This window comes from Ursus maritimus, unplaced genomic scaffold, assembly GCF_017311325.1.
Source record: "Ursus maritimus isolate PB19 unplaced genomic scaffold, ASM1731132v1 scaffold_27, whole genome shotgun sequence".
Lineage (NCBI taxonomy): Eukaryota > Metazoa > Chordata > Mammalia > Carnivora > Ursidae > Ursus > Ursus maritimus.
In genome coordinates, this window is record NW_024425230.1 from 38718298 (window position 1) to 38737751 (window position 19454).

A 19454-nucleotide genomic window follows, 5' to 3' on the forward strand; every position below is an offset into this window, starting at 1 on the left:
AAGAGGTGCCCACTTAACCAACTGCACCACCCAGGCGCCCCAATTAATTAATGTTTTTAAGGTTTTATTTTTAAGTAATCTCAACACCCAATGTGGGGCTCTAATGACCCCAAGATCAAGAGCTGCATGCTCGGGGCGCCTGGGTGGTGCAGTCGTTAAGCGTCTGCCTTCGGCTCAGGGCGTGATCGCGGTGTTCTGGGATCGAGCCCCACATCAGGCTCCTCTGCTGGAGGCCTGCTTCTTCCTCTCCCCCTCCCCCTGCTTGTGTTCCCTCTCTCCCTGGCTGTCTCTTTCTCTGTCAAATAAATAAATTAAAAAAAAAAAAAAAAGCTGCATGCTCTACTGAGTCAGCCAGGTGCCCTGGATTCTTATTTAGATTGTGTACAGGAATGAGAAGCACGTGTTGAACAGCCCACACAAAGAGAAGGTGGTGTTATAAAGATCAGGTCTTTTTTTTTTTTTTTTTTAAGTAATCTCTATACCGAACATGGGGCTCAAACTCATGACCCTGAGATCAAGAGTTGCATGCTCCACTGACTAAAGCAACCAGGTGCCCCAAGATCAGGTCTTGAATATGAATATTCTTTAAGTAGCTGGTTTCTTGGCATCAGAATCTAGACTATGGTGCCAGGGAATGAAAGCTAATCATCTAAGTGATTTGTATTTCAATAAATCTGATCCATGGGATATTTAAATCACTGTTATGGGTTGAATTCTGTCCCCCTAAAAAGATATACTGAAAGTCCTAATGCCCCAGTATCTCAGAATGTGACCTTATTTGGAAACAGGGTCTTTATAGAAGTAAAGTAAAAATGAAGTCAGAGGGGGAGGGCCCTAACTCAATGTGACTGGTGTCCTTATAAAGAGAAATGTGGACACAGAGAAAGACACACATAGAGGGAAGACAATGTGAAGGCACTCAGGGAGAATGCCCTGTGACAATGAAGGCAGAGATTGGAATGATACATCGATAGGCCACGGAATGCCTGAGGCTCCCAGAAGCTAGGGGAGAGGCATGGAACGATGTTCCCGAGTGCCTTGCTGACACCGTGATTTCAGAATTCTGAGCAAATATATTCCTGTTGTTTTAACCCACCCTGTTTGTAGTACTTTATTACAGAAGCCCTAGGAAACTAATATACTCCCTCCTTCACCTGGTTTATTAAGCATTATGACTTTAATTTTTTTAAACATCATGATTTTTAGATATTAAAACAATCAGTATTATTTACTCACAATTTTTCTTATTCTACCAGGATTTACAGCAGGTAATAACTAGCTTAAAAATCAACGTGCTTACAGAATATTTAAAATATTAGAGAGGCAAAAAATAATCCCGCACATGTAATCCAAAGTCTAGTGGTCCAGGCTCTACCATGGGCCATACTGTGACCTGACAGGAAAGCTGCGTTTCACCTACTGGTCCTCAGTCTCCTCTACTATTGGATGAGAAAACTGTAAGATGCTCATAAACATCCCACCAGTGCAACCATCTAGGAAAAGTCAAGTCAACAGTTCAGTGACAAACCATTCTGGCATAAAGTCTAATCACACTTTATAAATTCCTCTTCCTAGTTCAGAACAGAAAAGGGGTTGGAAATTACATTTTCCTCTTAACCATATAAACACCACCCCTGTTTAGGAGGAAAAGCTCTGTAAAGTCTCTTCTTTCAAGGACTATATATAGAACAAGGAAAGTCAAGGCCGGCTGGTCTCTGCTCATTAATAGCTTTTACAAGCTTGGAACATGGGAAAGCTATCCGGAAAATCCAAGTTCTGGCCAAAGTTAAGCATTGTGCTTTCTGAAAATCTAACTTCCGCCAAATATGACCAAAATTTATCCTGGGTCCTTTAGTCTTTACCTATCAAAGAGAGATGAAGACTTACATAATTTTTTAGGCTATCAAGTGATAAATGATACATAACAAGAATTCCAAATTTATTGGGGGAAATTTGTTCGGGAATTCCGAACAAATTCAGAACACTCAAATTTTAGAACATGTGTTTTAGGATGCTTAAATGGAATTTATGATTTGAAAAAAGGAGTAAAATGATCTCGTCAAGTCTATGGGAGAAAGCAATGTTTGGGTTTTTAAAAAAGGATTCTGGGGAGCCTGGCTGGCTCAGTCAGTGGAACATGTAACTCTTGATCTCAGAGTTGTAGGTTCAAATCCCAAGTTGGGTGTAGAGATTACTTAAAAATAAAATCCTTGGGGCCCTTGGGTGGCTCAGTTGGTTAAGAGACGGACTCTTGGGGCGCCTGGGTGGCACAGCGCTTAAGTATCTGCCTTCGGCTCAGGGTGTGATCCCAGCGTTCTGGGATCGATCCCCACATCAGGCTCCTCTGCTATGAGCCTGCTTCTTCCTCTCCCACTCCCCCTACTTGTGTTCCCTCTCTCTCTGGTTGTCTCTATCTCTGTCAGATAAATAAATAAAATCTTAAAAAAAAAAAAAAAAAAGAGACGGACTCTTGACTTTGGCTCAGGTCATGCTCTCAGGGTGATGAGATTGAGCCCTGTGTCGGGCTCTGCACTGGGCGTGGAGTCTGCTTAAGATACTCTTTCTCCCTCTCCCCCTCCGCCCTGCTCGTGTTTGCTCTCTCTAAAAATAAATAAAAATTAAAAAAAAAAACTTTTAAGGATTCTAATAGTATTTAATATCTCTGATTTTTTTCCCCCAAAAGCAAAGAAAAGCCTAATAAAGTACCAGGTAACTGCTATTTCTGGCCTTAGAAGCATAGCAAGGGGTATAATAGGGTATAACAGGAAAGATAATGATGAAGCACTTCCTGTTGACTAATTCAGTTCTAGAGATAACTGTGTAGAAATTAGCTAGTTATGCTTTTCTTGGCCACATCTTAACATCAGAAGGAGTCCCAAGTACACTCACCTATCTTTTCAGGATCAGTTATACCGACTGTCAAATCAAATTGGTCTTCCTGTTCTTCTTCCTCTAGCTGTTAAAGAGAAGACAGACCATGAGAGTTAATACACAAAAAAGGCTATTAATTTTACCCTGCATCTACTTTGTATCAATGTAACAACATCAAGCTATATCCTTCTATACATCAGTGTTCAGCTCTGTCCCTTCCCCACAATTTTAAGCCTGCTCAAATGTCTTTGTTACAACTATTTGCTTAAAACGTTATTTTGATCATAATGCATAATTACTAGATTTTGCAAGACTTGCCTCTGTTGGTCTAAGGAGGGAATGAAGAAAGACTATACTCTTGAATGTGGGAGCTTCAGACACTAAGTATCATTGGTGTTCATTGAAAGCCTCTGTGCTATCCTTTGGGTGACAGATATTCTGCCCAAGAAAGAGGTACTGGATTCTGGCTGTCCATTAACCATAAAGGTCTTCTTAAGAGTCGTAAATATTTTCTCAAGGTTCATACTCAACTGAACTTTAGACTGGCAGCACAGTCCTAAAAATCCAAAAGAAACAAGACCAAAGGCACAAATTCTCACCTCTTCATAGCTTGGCTGGGACTTAGAAGAATTTGTAGCTTCCTGTGGCGGAAGAGAAATGAGCGTTTTGGCCGGCACCTTCTTCTGATTATTTTGTGTGCTGTCCAGGGAGAGCTCCACTGTAGCATCTAAAAAAAAGTTGATATTCTATAATAAAGATCAATAATAGGTCTTTCATGGCTAAATTTCAATTCGATAGGCTTAAGAGACAAAAACAATAGCAACCACTCTCAATACTTAACATGTTTTCAAACTGAGAGCAAGAGTGTAGAAATCTGATCCAAGTGAACAGACCAAGAGAAAGTAAGAAAGTAAGAAATTTTTACATGGATAAAAAGGGAAGGTGGTAAGGGAAGTTTTTTCTTTTTTTTTTTTTTAAGATTTTATTTATTATTTGATGGAGAAAGAGCACACAAGCAGGGGGAGCAGCAGAGGAAAAAGCAGTTCCCCGCTGAGCAGGGAGCCCGAAACAGGGCTTGATCCCAGGACCCTGGGATCATGACCTGAGCCGAAGGCAGACGCTTAACCAACTGAGCCACCCAGGCGCCCTGGGAAGTGTTCTTCTAGCACAGGCTTGATGCAACAATCTCTCCCATTTCCAAATACAACTACTTGGCTATCCTCTCCTACCTAAAATTTAGCAAAAACCAGGTATTAAGCAAAAAGACTACAAAGTCAGTGTACCAATTTATCTTACTCTTGGGAATATTCCTTTAAAATCTTATATAAACTATTTATTTCTATTATAGTTGTTTGGAAAAGAAGAATAAGTTTGGCTAGAGGCAGGAATATTGACAGCAAAAAAATGACATCAAAGGAAGTCAGGAAAACTGGTAAGCTAGAAAAAATAGACCCAATATACAAACACAGTAACACTTGGGAAAAGGCACTATTAGCCACACCTGAGGATGGCGAAGTTGTTTTAGCACAGTTTAATAACTGTTTACAATTATAGCTTTAGATCATCTTGCAAAGGTTGTGTTGTTGTTGTTGTTTTTTTAAAGATTTTATTTTTTGACACAGAGAAAAAAAGAGAGAGAGAAAGCACAAGCAGGGGGAGGAGCAGAGGAAGAGGGAGAAGCAGGCTCCCCACTGAGCACGGAGCCTGATGCAGGACTTGAGCCCAAGACCCTGGGATCATGACCTGAGCCAAAGGCAGATGCATAATCAACTGACCCTCCCCAAGTGCCCCAAAGATTATGTTTGATACGTGCTGTCCAAAGGGGATAAAAAGATGTTGTAATATCTGAAAATCTTTCTAATAAAAATAGTTTTAAGAAAATGGTGCTTAAGAGCCACCTCTGTCTATCTGGGAAAATCTCAGTTGAGCAGAAAACTCAATCCATAAGTGCCCTAGAGAGGGGTTTTTAAAAGAGCATTAGGCACCATTTTCAGACAATTTTTTTTTTTTGACTAATAAAAAGAATGCACTTTCAACTTGGAGCAATGTTAGAAGCTCAAAACTTAAACAGCAAAGACTTTTTTTTTCTTCTTTAATAAACAAAAATATAAATATCTATTTGGGTTTGGCCTGATCAGTAGGTATTCAATTTTAGTCCTAGGGAATTCAAAGAAAGCTATTTTTTTCTTATTTTTTTAAAAGATTTTATTTATCTGTTTGAGAGAGAGACAGAGAGAGCATGAGCAGGGGGTGGGGCAAAGGAAGAGGGAGAGGGACAAGCAGACTCCCTGCTGAGGGGGTAGCCTGACACGGCGCTCAATCCCAGGACCCCAAGATCACGACCTGAACCAAAGTCAGATGCTTAACCAACTGAGCCATCCAGGTGCTCCTTTTTTCTTTTCTAGACTTTCATTTGGAACTAAAATGAAACCAGAGATGTGGGTCTATAAGGCATGACTAAGTCCTAGATCAATGTTCTAATCATTAAATGTGAATCATGTCTACAAACGTGGTTGCCACACTGTTGGAACCTGGTCCCTATCAGAAAAAGAAGAGGGGTGCCTGGGTGGTTCAGTCGTTAAGCGTCTGCCTTCGGCTCAGGGTGTGATCCCAGGGTCCTGGGATCGAGCCCCGCATTGAGCTCCCTGCTCTGCTGGGAGCCTGCTTCTTCCTCTCCCACACCCCCTGCTTGTGCTCCCTCTCTCGCTGGCTGTCTCTCTGTCAAATAAATAAATAAAATCCTTTAAAAAAAAAAAAAAAAGAGGTGGTAAGATAATCTGACCGTGGTGTGGGAGTACAAAATTAAAAAAAAAAAAGTACACATAATAAACATCTCAGGATGGTAGGATTCTTTGGAGCAAACAGTCAGCTGAATTATGCTGAAGATATTCAGATTATGCAGGCCCTAAGTAAATAATTAAGTTAATAAATGGGTTTGGAAATGAAACAGGAGATACTTCTCATTTAAAACCTTTGACTTACTAAGTGCTTCCAAAAGCCTTTTGAAGAACTGTGCATTTTCTACTGACATTCATGTGACAAAGATGCCAAAACTTAAATTAAAAAGTGGCTTTTTTTCTTGTACTCTTGATAAGAGTAATAGAAAAAGCCTTTGGGCTCCATCACTGAACTAATCATGTGGAAAATAAAACCCAAACATTTAAATTTCCACAACTGATATCTAAAACATCTGAGAGGGGTGCCTGGATGGCTCAGTCGTTAAGTGTCTGCCTTTGGCTCAGGTCACGATCCCAGCGTTCTGGGACCGAGCCCTACATTGGGCTCCCTGCTCAGTGGGAAGCCTGCTTCTCTCTCTCCCACTCCCCTGCTTGTGTTCCCTCTTTCGCTGCCTCTCTGTCGAATAAATAAAATCTTAAAAAAAAATAAAAAATAAAAAAATAAAACATCTGAGAAGCTACTCAAGTCCTAAATTAAATGTCTCATCATAGGCATTCCTTTCTAAGATTTATTTATTTAGTATTTGGAGAGACAGAAAGAGTGCACATGTGTGGGCAAGCAGCGGGAGGGACAAAGGGAAAGGGAGAGAATTTTTTTAAAAAAAAATTTTATTTGGGGCGCCTGGGTGGCGCAGTCATTGGGTGTCTGCCTTCGGCTCAGGGCGTGATCCTGGCGTTCCGGGATCGAGCCCCACTCAGGCTCCTCCGCTATGAGCCTGCTTCTTCCTCTCCCACTCCCCCTGCTTGTGTTCCCTCTCTCGCTGGCTGTCTCTACCTCTGTCAAATAAATAAATATATAAATCTTTAAAAAAAAAAAAAAGGATTTTATTTATTTATTTATTTGCGAAGGAGAGGGAGAGAGGGAGGGAGACAGTGCATGCACAAGCAGGGGGCTGGGGAGGAGCAGAGTGAGGGGAAGAAGCAGACTCCCCACTGAGCAGGGAGCCCATGCAAGGCTTGATCCCGGGACTCCAGGATTATGACTGGAACCAAAGGCAGAGGCTTAACCCACTGAGCCACCCAAGCACCCCTTTATTTATTTATTTAAGTAGCACCAGACCCACCGCTCCCCGGCCACCAGCATGGAACTCAGGACCCTGAGATCAAGACCTGAGCTGAGATCAAGAGTCAGACGCTTAACCAACTGAGCCATCCAGATACCCCCAGTTTCTTCTTTTAGAATACATTTCTCAAAACGGTACCATTTTCTTCTTAATCCTCGGACTTAAAACCTTTGATTCTGTCTTAAATCCCCATTTTTGGATGTTTATTATATCCAATCACCAACACTGAATTTTATTGATTTTTTTTTCCTTCTTTTTTTTTTTTTTAAAGATTTTATTTATTTGACACAGAGAGGGAGCGAGCACATGAGCGCACAAGCAAGGTGACCGGCAGGCAGGGGGAGAGGGAGAAGCAGGCTCCCTGCTGACCAGGGAGCCCAGCGCAGGGCTTGATCCCAGGATCCTGTAATCATGACCTGAGCTGAAGGCAGACACTTAATGGACTGAGCCACCCAGGTGCCCTGTTGATTTTTCTTTTGAAAAGTTTTCACTTTTCCCTTCCCATTTACATCATCTTATTTTTGGTCTTTGCCATTTCATTCTTGAACAAATTTGTGATCGCCTTCTGAAGAACCCAGTTTTTCTCCACTGCTATCCATTTTATATAATTCCACTAGATCAGTCTTCTTAAAACATTACCCATATCACTTTCTTTATTCAAAACTGCCAATGGTTCTTAGTCAACAGTAGGATGAAAATTCAAAATGTAATTATTACTGATGTCTAAAATCCTCCTAAACTACATCTCAAGTCTTATCTTCTATGGTTTCTCTAAGAACTCCCTGCTCTGGCCCACCAAGCTTACTGACTGGCCCTCAAATGTACCTTGTATTCCCTGCCCAACCATTTGTACCCTTTCTCCTTTTCTCCTACATAAATCCTTCTTCTTCCGGGAAGTCTTCCAAGGGCACTTTAGACCAGTTTCTCAATATGGGCACCACGGACATTTTGAGCTGGAGAATTCTTTTTTGTGAGGGGCTGTCTTGTGCACTGCAGGGTGTTTAGCAGCGTTTATAGCCTCTATCCACCAGATACCAATAGCACTCCCAGGCGTGACAACCAAAAAATGTCTTTCACCATTGCCAAGTGTCTTCTGGGGTGCAAAATCACCCCCTGTTGAGAACAAGGAGGCCGTCTCCACAAAAAATTACTGGGCCCAAAATGTTAATAGTGCCAAGGTTAAGAAATCCCACTCCTATAGTCTTTTTCAAACTGCAGGACATGGCTCATTGGTGAACTGTGAAATCAATTCGACTGGTTGCAAATAGCATCAAAAAAATGGAGAAAAATAGGACATTTGAGATCGTATTGAAAGTAGTACAGGCAAGTCACTTAATAAAATTTTCGTTTCAGTTTTATATAAGTATGCATGTATTCTGGATTATGAACACAAAATGCAATTCTTACTATGAGTTTTGGTCATAAGTCTAAAGACACTACTATAGTCTGATCTCAAACAAATATCTGAGACTTAGTATTTCTAGCATTCTTCTTGCCACATTTACATTGTTTAGCAGCCTAACTCTATCTGTGTGTTTAGGTCTTAGTCCCTAATCCTGTCAGAATCTTGATGGCAGGGGCTACATTCCACATGGTTTGTAATCTTCCATAGAATTATGTTCTCAATATACATCCTGCTTGTTTAATTCAGTGACTTAGAAGACTCCTAGTATAGGTTTTAAGTCCATACTTGCCTGCAAAGAGATCCTGGGGCTCTTGGTCTTGTTCCTCATGGATCCCATTTTCTTTGGAGCCAGTGTTGATGGGAAGGGAAGCAATTCTCTTTGGAGACTGGGGCTTACTCTGAAAATGAAGAGATACTCTGAATAAAACAGTACTGTTAAAAACAACCATAGAAAGTGACTTTTAATGCATCTCAGTTGTACCCACAGGTGTTTAACGGAAGACAGGCTCATGATTCAGCCAGTTCAATAAGCAGCAAATCATCATTAGTGATGTTAAGTGCTGCCCAAGTAATCACAGAGCTAAAAGAAACTCCTACATTTCAGAGTTAATTTCTAACACCATAACCTTGCTGAAATGCCCTACCCCAAAGCACATGATACTGACATGGGTATGTGTACTCACAGATAATTTTCAAAAGAACCTGTCCAAATGCATTTCTCCTTCTCACTTGATGACCTTTATTCTTTCAAATGCTGATGGGGCACATTGTAGTGACTAGGACACCGCACTGCAGTGCAGAATTCAAGCTCTGATCCTGGCTTACTGTGTTGTCTTGGCTAAACTGTTCACAGAAATGCAGTTGTGTTGATATGACCGGCCCCAACAGGCACAGGAAGTTATGACACTTTACATCTAGTGCTGTACATAAATATAAGTCATCTTTTTATCCCTGACACAGACACAGTTTTCAACCACACCACAACCACAGTCATGCTTAGCCTAGTGGGCACATGGTGAAAATAGTCAGTTGATGGCCTTTATCAAAAGCTCTGTGATCACCCGCAAACAAGGATCGGGTGGGGCCCCAGCCCGGTACCAGAGTGAACAAAGCTGGATTGTGTAGAACGTGAACAAAATGCTGGGAATCTGGCTTCAAAAGCCATGGGATGGTATTGCAGGGTTTTGAAGTCAAACCCCAGGGCCAAATCAGTTAAAAAACCTGACTTAAGGAATCTTTTAGGAAACATTTCCTTAACAAATCTGAGGGAGTTTGTTCCTCAGAAACAGCCTTTTCTGACTCAACAGAACAAAGTAAAATAACAGATCTGTTGGGTATTCTGAATTTGCCATGCAAAGAACTCCATCCTAATACTGGGGCCACCCTCATGGAAAGAAACTGCTACCAATACATAGGATTTATATTAACAAACGATGCTCCTACTTAAACTTTTCTATGCTAATAAAGCTTAATGAATAATCAAATATTTTAATACTTAAATATATACGCTTAAATGTTATACCAACTCAGAGACAGTGATCCTGTTTTCTAGGTGCTTCCATAACTTCAACAACAACAAAATTACTACAGAGATAAAGACAACAAATAATAGGGCAAAACCAAAACCCACAGCTCCCTTTTGCCTCATATATTGCCAACTACCTTACATACATACATTTCTTTTCTATACATACTCTTGTGCTCTTGGACAGTATGGGGATCTCACAAAAAGCCATCTGATTTAATTCAATTCTCACTGATACCAGTCATCTCCAAATGGAGATCTAGGAGAGATTAAAACCCAAGACACGTTAATTTTATATATATCTCAAACGTAATACACTAGTGGCTCACCAGGGAGAGGCACAGGTTATAATTTAGCCATTTAAAAAAAAACGCCTAGAAGAACCCATTCTCGTGATATGGAGATGAATAAAGCCAGCTTTCCATTTGTTTCATCATCTAAACTTGGAGTAACAGCAGCCTGCCTTTCCTTATAATAATCAGAAGAGACAGACCCAGATGGGTGGGACACTCCAAAGACTACTAGAACATGGCTACCTGTCTTTCTTCTTCTATCAGAGCCCCTTCAAGCCCAAACCATAAGTTGCTTGACTAGAAGGGCACCTGGGTGGTTCAGTTGGTTAAGCGTCTGCCTTCGGTTCAAATCATGATCCCAGGGTCCTGGGATGGAGCCCCACATCAGGCTCCTTGCTCAGTGGGGAGTCTGCTTCTCCCTCTCCCTCTGTGTGAGCTCTTGCTCTCTTAAATAAATAAATAAATAAATAAATCTTAAACAAAAACGAAAGTTGCTTGACTAGAACTGTGATGAAAACAAAGACGTGTGCTTCCCTAGTATGCTAGGTAACAATTATCTGCTCCTCAGATATATTCTGGGATTTCATCCCCCAGATCAAAGTATCACGGCTGAGTTCACAGAAAGGGGAAGACAGGCTGATTACGTTCTTTACTCTTCCTCTGTTCTTTCCTCTGTAGTTCTTTTTCAAAATTAATCTTCTATGTGTATAAAGCTTTGTATTCTGTTCCCTACCACCCCCACCATCCGAGTCTTTCCGAGTCTTTTTTTCAGTGATTTAACTCTCAACTGTATGGGTACACCACAACACAGTCATCTCCCTAAGGATGGACATTTATAGTTTCCAGGTTTTTATCATCACAAATAATCCTATGATGTTCATCCCTATATAAGTCCACATCTGAATATTTCCTTGGGATAGATTCTTAAGTAGAATTACTGGACATAAAATTTTCAAAGCCTCTGCTGACTTCCAGAAAGACCACCAATTTACACTCCCCCACCCCCAATGTGTAAGAATGCTGCACCCACAGCAACATTAGGCATTCTCTTTCTTTTTTCTTCAAGATTTTTAAGTAATCTCTATACCCAATATGGGGCTTGAATTTACAACCCTGTGATGAAGAGTCATGTGCTTTACTGACTGAGCCAGCCAGGTACCCTGAATTCTTTCTTTTAAAAAAATCTTTGCCAGGTTGACTGGTGGAAAGTCTTGTTTCCACATGTTTACTGGCCATTCGAACCCCTGATGACTTGTCTTAATGTCCTTTGCCCATTTTTCTATGCTAAGCACTTAGATGTACTCTTTCCTTACATAAGTATACTTAAGTTTATCTAAGTTTCCTACATAACCCTTTCTTGGGCATACTGTATAGTACCCCTCCCCAATTTTATCTCTTTTCACATCTGTTTTATTTTAGGACTTACCAAATTTATTTTCAGATGAATAATTTGGATTGGCATTGGACAAGCTAAGCCTATTTCTTTAGGATGGGAAGTACGCAGCACATAATTGGTCTTCGAGGCATAATATTCTCAAGTTTTACTTAAAATCAGATTCAGTAAAAGCTGAGAACTTTTTTTTTTGAAGACTTTTATTTGACAGCAAGAGAGATCACAGAGGGAGAGGGAGAGGGAGAGGGAGAGGGAGAAGCAGACTCGCCGCTGAGTAGGGAGCCTGATGTGGGGCTCAATCCTAGGATCCCGAGGCCATAACCTGAGCCGAAGGCAGACACCCAACCAACTGAGCCACCCAGGCACCCCTGAGAACTATTTTTACGTATAAGAAATGGACTAAGTATCCTATATTCATGAAGAACTGTTAATAGAAAACAAGTCTTCCATGAGACTAGAGTCTATAATAAGAGCTTATCATCAAAATAAATACCTAGCTGGGCTTTATAACACATTTCGTATGTTTTGCCCAACATTAAAAGTCGAATCTTTAATCAGTATTTTTAATTTATATTAAAAAGCTGATTTGGGGGCACCTGGGCGGCTCAGTTGGTTAAGCATCTGACTGGACTTCACTTCAGGTCTTGATCTCAGGGTTGTGAGTTTAAGCCCCATGTTGGGCTCCATGCTAGGTGTGGTGCCTACTTAAAAAAAGTAAGTAAAAAATAAATTAAAAGCTAATTTTATTTTTTAACTTATTGTAAGATTTTTATTTTTTATTTATCAGAGAGACAGAGCGTGTGAGGACAAGCAGGGAGAGTGGCAGGCAGGGAGAAGCAGGCTCCCCGCTGAGCAAGAAGCCTATGCGGGACTTGATCCCAGGACTCAGGGATCATGACCTGAGGCAAAGGCAAATGCTTAAGCAACTAAGCCACCCAGATGTCCCAAAAAAGCTAATTTTAAATCAACAGTTAAATTTCAGGAAGGACTCATTCTGGGGGAAGGGAAGAGGCACACTGCTTATACTGAGTTGCAAAAACAATACTAAAAATAACCTTTGCTTGTAATTCATATTTAAAAAATCTCTGAATCGCCAGTACATCACAAAACTATCCATTTAAAGGGAGCTAAATTTCTAGGCAACAGATGAAACTATTTTCTATGATGAAAACAGTATGTCTGTGATATATTAGTAAAGCAAAACAACAGCCCTGCCTACTTCCCCATCCAGTCACCTCCTGCCCCATTTTCTGAAATAAAGGAGGCACACTTTCGTTAGTGACAGAACCCTAGGCTAGGCTATCCAACCCCTGCTGACTCCTTTTGGCTGTTAATTCTAACAGTGGTTCCACTGATAAGCCTATTTAAAAGTTCAAGTATTTCTGTTTATAATTACAAGGCACACAGACAGCTTAATCTAACTCTCAGAGAGGCACTAGAAAGAGCTACCGCAAGAAAACACTTGTGTTAAGAGCAAACAGGTATTCCTCACCAATTACCAGCCTCAAACCATGAGGCTACGCCATTAACACAATGCTCTTAGCTCAGGGAAGGACAGACCTGGGTTTGCTATCCCTCATAGCTGACATACCCACTTAGTCCTTTGAAGTACGACTGTGATTCTGCGTTACTTCCCTTTAGGTTATCGAGTTGTGATTCTTCCTTATGTTGCTCAACTGCTCTTTGCTCTATGCAGAATCCTTGCATTATTCAAGGGACTTCAAAAGGGTAGTACTGTTAAAATTCTCAACTGCATTTAGAGGGTGAATCCAAATTAAAAGCTAAGGTAAAACTGCTTCTGGAGAACCAGAGTACTCACCTTCTGGTGAAAAAAAAATAATATAATTCAGTAAGGCAAGACAGAGCTACAGAACTGTGTGATCATACTAATGTAACAAGGCAAGGACAATTAGGAAAAAGTCATGCCCAGAAGTTATACCTAGGTAACAGAGCAGTCACAAAGGCTTTAAAAATCACCATGGAAGACCTTGGCATGAAATACTGTTCTATCTGCCACGTTTACTTCTATGGAAAAATAAGCTAAGTGGGATGGTGTATTCGTTTTCTATCGCCGCTGCAACACAAAATTATCACAAATTTAACAGCTTAAACAATGCAAATTTATTATCTTACAGTTCTGTATAAGTTAATATAGGTCTCACTGGGCTAAAATCAAGGTGTCACCATGGCTGTTTCTTTGTGGAGGTTCAACGGGAGAATCTGTTGCTTTGATCTTCCAGCTTCTAAAAGCGATCCACATTTCTTGGCTCATGGCCTACGTCTTCCATGTTCAAAACCAACTGACACTCTTCCATTTTTAAAGGATCCTTGTGATTACACTGGGCTCACTCAGATAACCCTTAAGGTCAACTGATTAGCAACCTTAATTCCATCTTCAACCTTAATCCTCCTTTGCTTTGTAACCTAATATATTCACAGCTTCTGGGATTAGGAGGTAGACATCTTAGGGAGGGGGCAATCATTTTATTTACCACAGGCAGTGACTCCTCTCCCATGCCATGGCCACGTTTCAAAAATGGCACAGATTCACTAAAAGCTTGTGCGCTTGGGAGAATGGAATTTAGTGTCCATTAAATTTGGGAATAGGGTGCATCTTACTCTATGAACTGGGTAAATATTTGATTAACCCAAAGGACTTCAAATTTTTACCCTCCTTCACAGCTGAAGGAGTTCAAGTAGGGGTTCTTATCCCGGGGTCCATGAGCCATGGAATTCAGGAGGTGTCCAGGGACTTAGGTGGGAATAAAACCACAATCTCATCCGCACTAACGCTGACAGCCAGCATGTTCTTCAGTTACAAAGACAGGCAACAACCCACTACAGTAATAGCGGTATTTGACATGATAATAGAAATTAGATGTTTTTATTTGACATCACAATTGTTACAGTTCTCAAAATATCACTTACGGTCATCTCTACTTTTTAAAAATTATGGTAGTTGTAACTATCCCTAGATCTTACTATGTAAGGCATTAAAAAGCACATGTTACAAACATAATTTTTTCAATGTTTTGCTAACTACATTTCTGTGTAACTGGTTTCCCTGTAATCTTATGTATTTTATACATGTAAAGACATTCTGAGGATGTATCCATATACTTCACTGGACTGCTAATAGGTCCCCGACACAAAAAAGGTAAAGAACCTCTAAGCTAGTCCCTCGAAGACTAATGAAAATAGAAAAGGGGAAGCTGGAAGGGTTGGGAAAATGAGAGACCTCAAAGTGAAAGTGCATACCATGGTCTACCAAAATTTAGCTGCAATCTACTGAATTCTATAGTGTAATTTCCCTACTAAACTTTTTGGGTTTCAAACTAATATAACTTAGAAGGGCCCAGAAAACTGCAGAAGGATCAGAGTTCTAATAAGTCCATTAACTTCCATTTTGAAAAACCAAACCCAGTTCCAATCTGCTCTGAAAGCAGAATGAAGCCCCAGCTGTCCACCTGACTAAGCAAGAGAATAAGCCAGAAAAAGTTGAGCAACAGGCTTTTCCTGGAGATGAGATACTTATGGCTACTTGCTCTAGTAACTATCAACTACTCATGATTTATTTATGTCAACAGTTACTCAAGAGTGCTGAGAAGCTTTGAGGACCAAGACAGAAATTAGTGTTCTTTTTCCTCTCTCCCCTCTCAACCAAACAAATCACAAATGGCGAAGTCTGAATTAGCAAAGAGCAGCAATTCCTTACAGAAAGCTGACTGCAACCTTTATTTCTTCTCCCATAAGCCCCAAACTCTAATTTTAAATAAATTTTAAGTTGAGTTCTTATTAATTTTTAAGTCTTTTCTCATCCCTTTGCCTCCAAAAGTGCTTTGTAACTACTTTTGTTAGCTCTTCCTGCATAACCCTGAAAGCTAGGTTAACTCCTAGTACAATTCTATGATCAAGAAATTAATGATTCTATGTACTTCAAGAAAATCCAAACTTATTAGAAGTGAAACTGGTTTAGAATTTGAGCTGAGCATTAAAATGAATCTTTGGATATAACACCAGTTGCCGACTTTTTCAAGAAGATATATATCAGATGTGTGAAAAATGATGCATTTCAAAAACTATCTGTTTTAAGATTTTACTTATTAGAGAGAGAGAGAGACAGCAAGCGTGCCTGTGTGCAAGAGTGGGGAGGGGAGGAAGGAGCAGAGGGAGAAGTTGGAAGGACAAGACGACTCCCCACTGAGCAAGAAGCCCCACTCAATGCAGGGCTTGATCCCAGGACCCTGAGATCATGACCTGAGCCAAAGGCAGACACTTAACTGACCGAGCCACCCAGGTGCCCAACTACTAATCTTTTAAGACCAGATCTGACCACCTAATGTGATGTTAGCTCCAAAAACAAGTGTTTGAGACAATACGCCTACAGAAAATACTACACAATAGAGGAACACTTATCCATGATTATTTGCTACAGCGACACTATTAGGTAAAGAAACTAAGCAATAAACTGTTGTTTAAATATATCTTTACCCAGATTAACTTTTGTAAGTCTGTTTAAGAATAGAGGGGGGGGGGCGCCTGGGTGGCTCAGCTGGTTAAGCATCTGCTTCAGCTCAGGTCATGATCTCAGGATCCTGGGACTGGACCTGCATCAGGCTCCCTGCTCAGTGGGGAGTCTGCTTCTCCCTCTGCCCCTCCCCCCACCACTTGTGTGTTCTCTCTCTCTCTCTCAAATGAATAATTAAAAAAAAAAAAAGAAGAATAGACAAGGAATATTACCAAAAAACTTACTGAGGACATGTTATATCCTTGCGAACAGCCACCATGCATTTTGCAGAACAGAATTAAAATATTAGCCAGATAAACTATCAATCTCTTTAGGGCTTTTAATAAAATTACCAAATTCTGTCCAGATCTAAAGAAGTTATCCTATAAGCACACAAAAGGAAATAAACTGGTCCTGGGATTGTAAAACAGTGCAAATGAAAAGTAGTAAAGAGATTCCTCAAAAAACTAAAAATAGAACCATGATACTATCCAGCAATCCTACTTCTGGGTATGTATCTAAAAGAACTGAAAGAAGGGTCTTGAAAAGATATTTACACACCTCTGTTCATGGCAGCACTATTCACAAGAACCAAGAGGTAGAAACAACCCAAATGTCTGTTGAGGTTGAGGAATGAATAGGTAAACAAAATGTGGCATATACATACAATGGAATATTACGCAGCTTTAAAAAGGAAGGAGATTCTGATGAATACTAGAACATGGATGAACTCTGAGGACATTATGCTAAGTGAAATAAGCCAGATACAAAAGGACAAATAGTGCATGATCCCACTTACAAGAGGTCATCTAAATTAGTCAAATTCACAGAAACAGAAAGTAGAATGGTGGTTACCAGGGGCTTGGGGGAGGGGCAAGGGGGAGCTGTTATTTAATGGGTACTGAGTTTCAGTATTGCAAGATGAAAAAGTTCTGGAGATCTGTTGCATAAAAATGTGAGTATACTTAACAATACTGAACAGTAAAATTAAAAAGGCTTACGATGGTAAATTTTGTTGTATTTTTATGCCACATTAAGAAAACCTGATTTATTCTCCCTCAGGATACATGTTACATTGATCACAGATGTAGGCTGGATTCTAAAAATAACATGTCCTTTCCTGTCTAAATGTTAATACATAACTTACATTTATATAATTCCCTGTAGTCTATAAAACACTGTCAATCAGAAGCCACTTGCTCTGCATGACTTCTGAATACCAATAAGTTATATTATTCTTTTGTCTTAAACACCAGTGAGAATATGTAAATAAGTCTTTATTAATCAAAGACTAATTATTCAATATATGACTTTTCTTTCTTTTTTTTTAAGAGTTTTTATTTATTTGACAGAGAGAGAGACAGCCAGTGAGAGAAGGAACACAAGCAGGGGGAGTGGGAGAGGAAGAAGCAGGCTTCCAGCAGAGGAGCCTGATGTGGGGCTCAATCCCAGAACGCTGGGATCACGCCCTGAGCCAAAGGCAGACGCTTAACGACTGAGCCACCCAGGCGCCCCTCAAATATGACTTTTCAAGTCTCCTGCTATTTCTTCTTTATTCTTTTTTTTTTTTTTTTTAATTTAAGTGGTCTCCACATTGAGCATGGAGCCCAATGCGGGGCTTGAACTCACAACCCTGAGATTAAGAGCTGGACACTTAACCAACTGAGGCACCCCCCCCATTTTATTTTTTCTAGCCATTTCTGTAATTACTAGGGTTTCAATTCAAGATTAAGAGTAGTGGGAAAAAATTCTAATTGATCTGATAGATCATTTGAAGAAGTAGTTACCAGATTTGGCCAAAATCTGAAGTGAGGCTATCATTTATCTATATTTTCCTCCTTCCTCTTAGCATGAGAAAGGCTCTGCAGTTCTCATTTAGAGGGCATATCTAATTGTGGTCCTGGCATACTCCTAAAAAGAGATGGACATGTAAGAATTCCTGGGAGGGCAAATAAAGAACCCGCTTCAATTCTATCATTCAGTGTTAGAAGATATGTATCTAGATTCAGGTCCAATCAAAGTTTCAGATAACACATCTAGAATTTCAGATCTTTTTATATATAGGCCCACGAAGTAGGAAGCAGAAAGAAATAAGGTCTTAAGTATTCTTGAGAATCATCTTAAGATATTTCCCAGCTGGTTTTCAATCTTAAGGCAATGCTTTCAGACTTTTTAAATAATCCTTTTAATATTCAGATTTGTTTTAATAATCCTTTTAACTCCAGTCTATCCCTTTCATGTAACTGGTTTGTAGATTCTGAAATGCATATCATGGGCTGCTCTTTTGATTATAAATCATACTTTTATTACTGTATTAACAAAGTCTCTGGGGCCCTAAAAGAGGGCAGATGGGATGATGAACAACAGCAGCTGTTACATTAATGTCCAGGAAATTACACGCATACCATAAATTATTTTAAATTTTACATGCCTCAGCTTCCCAATTTTTTAATACCCTTCCCTCTGCCTCCAACACCCAACAAAACACAATATGAAGGCAAACTTAACAAGATGTCACTGAAGTCATTAAGTGCCTACTTTGATGACTTTTAGTTAATCAAATCAATCTTATTACTAGTTCGATTTTGATAAACTATATTAACCATTTTTAGGATTAATATATGTAACTTTTCTAGCCATTATTAAATTCTGTGGGTTGATTATTAGAGTAATTGCGGTTTACAATGCTCAACTGTTTCACAAGTGTTTCACAGATATTCGAATTTAATCTGCATAATAATGGCGGGCGTAAATGCTATTAGTCACATTTTACAGGTGAGGAAACCACACAGAGTAATTAAATACCTTGCCCAAGTAACAGAACCTGGATGGGTTTAAATCAGCCTTCAAAGCCCTTGTTCTTATTTTATTCTTCAGTGTTATTCCTTAAGACACAGAAGCACTGCAATCCCCAATCTTCTCACACTGGCTCGCAACTAAAACATTTATTGGAATATAATTTGTATTTAATGACTTTTAAACAAGAAATTCACAGTTTAAGTAATGAGAAATCTTGGAGTCTTGGCTTCCTGAAGATTAACATCAGAACAGGGAGCTCAAAAAATGGCTTACAGGTGGCATTTTCGCCCAGCAACTCAATTTTCCTGGATCAAAACTTAACTAAAAATAATTATGCTTTCTGTGGTAGAACAAGTTCATTCTGACTCCTTCCTCCTCTCTTTGGTTGGAAATTAGGCAAAGTACTCTCACACAGTCTTATAAGAGAGAAGTACTGATGCCTCTATAAAGTAATATGAGATCAATCAAGTCACAGCCTCTTCAACTTCTTTTAGAAAACTCTAGAAAACAACTCCTCACCTTTCAGGGCCCTTTTTGGAAAATAAATCATCATTTGCCTACGTGACCACTTTCAAAGTCAGAGTGTCTATTTTCAGATATTTGGTCTGAATATCTACCATCCCAGTAGTTATTAACTTTA

General features: G+C 39.8%; 1 protein-coding gene across 1 annotated transcript in view; it reads right to left on the reverse strand.

The window, feature by feature from the left end:
- Window positions 1–19454, reverse strand: part of SNX1 (sorting nexin 1) — a 33984-nt gene that overhangs the window by 13080 nt on the left and 1450 nt on the right. The window contains exons 2-4 of the mRNA XM_040643130.1: window positions 8587–8695; window positions 3471–3598; window positions 2890–2956 (exon numbers count right to left, since the gene is read on the reverse strand). Of these exons, the coding sequence (XP_040499064.1) occupies window positions 2890–2956; window positions 3471–3598; window positions 8587–8695 (304 nt within the window). The remainder of the gene's footprint in view (window positions 1–2889; window positions 2957–3470; window positions 3599–8586; window positions 8696–19454) is intronic.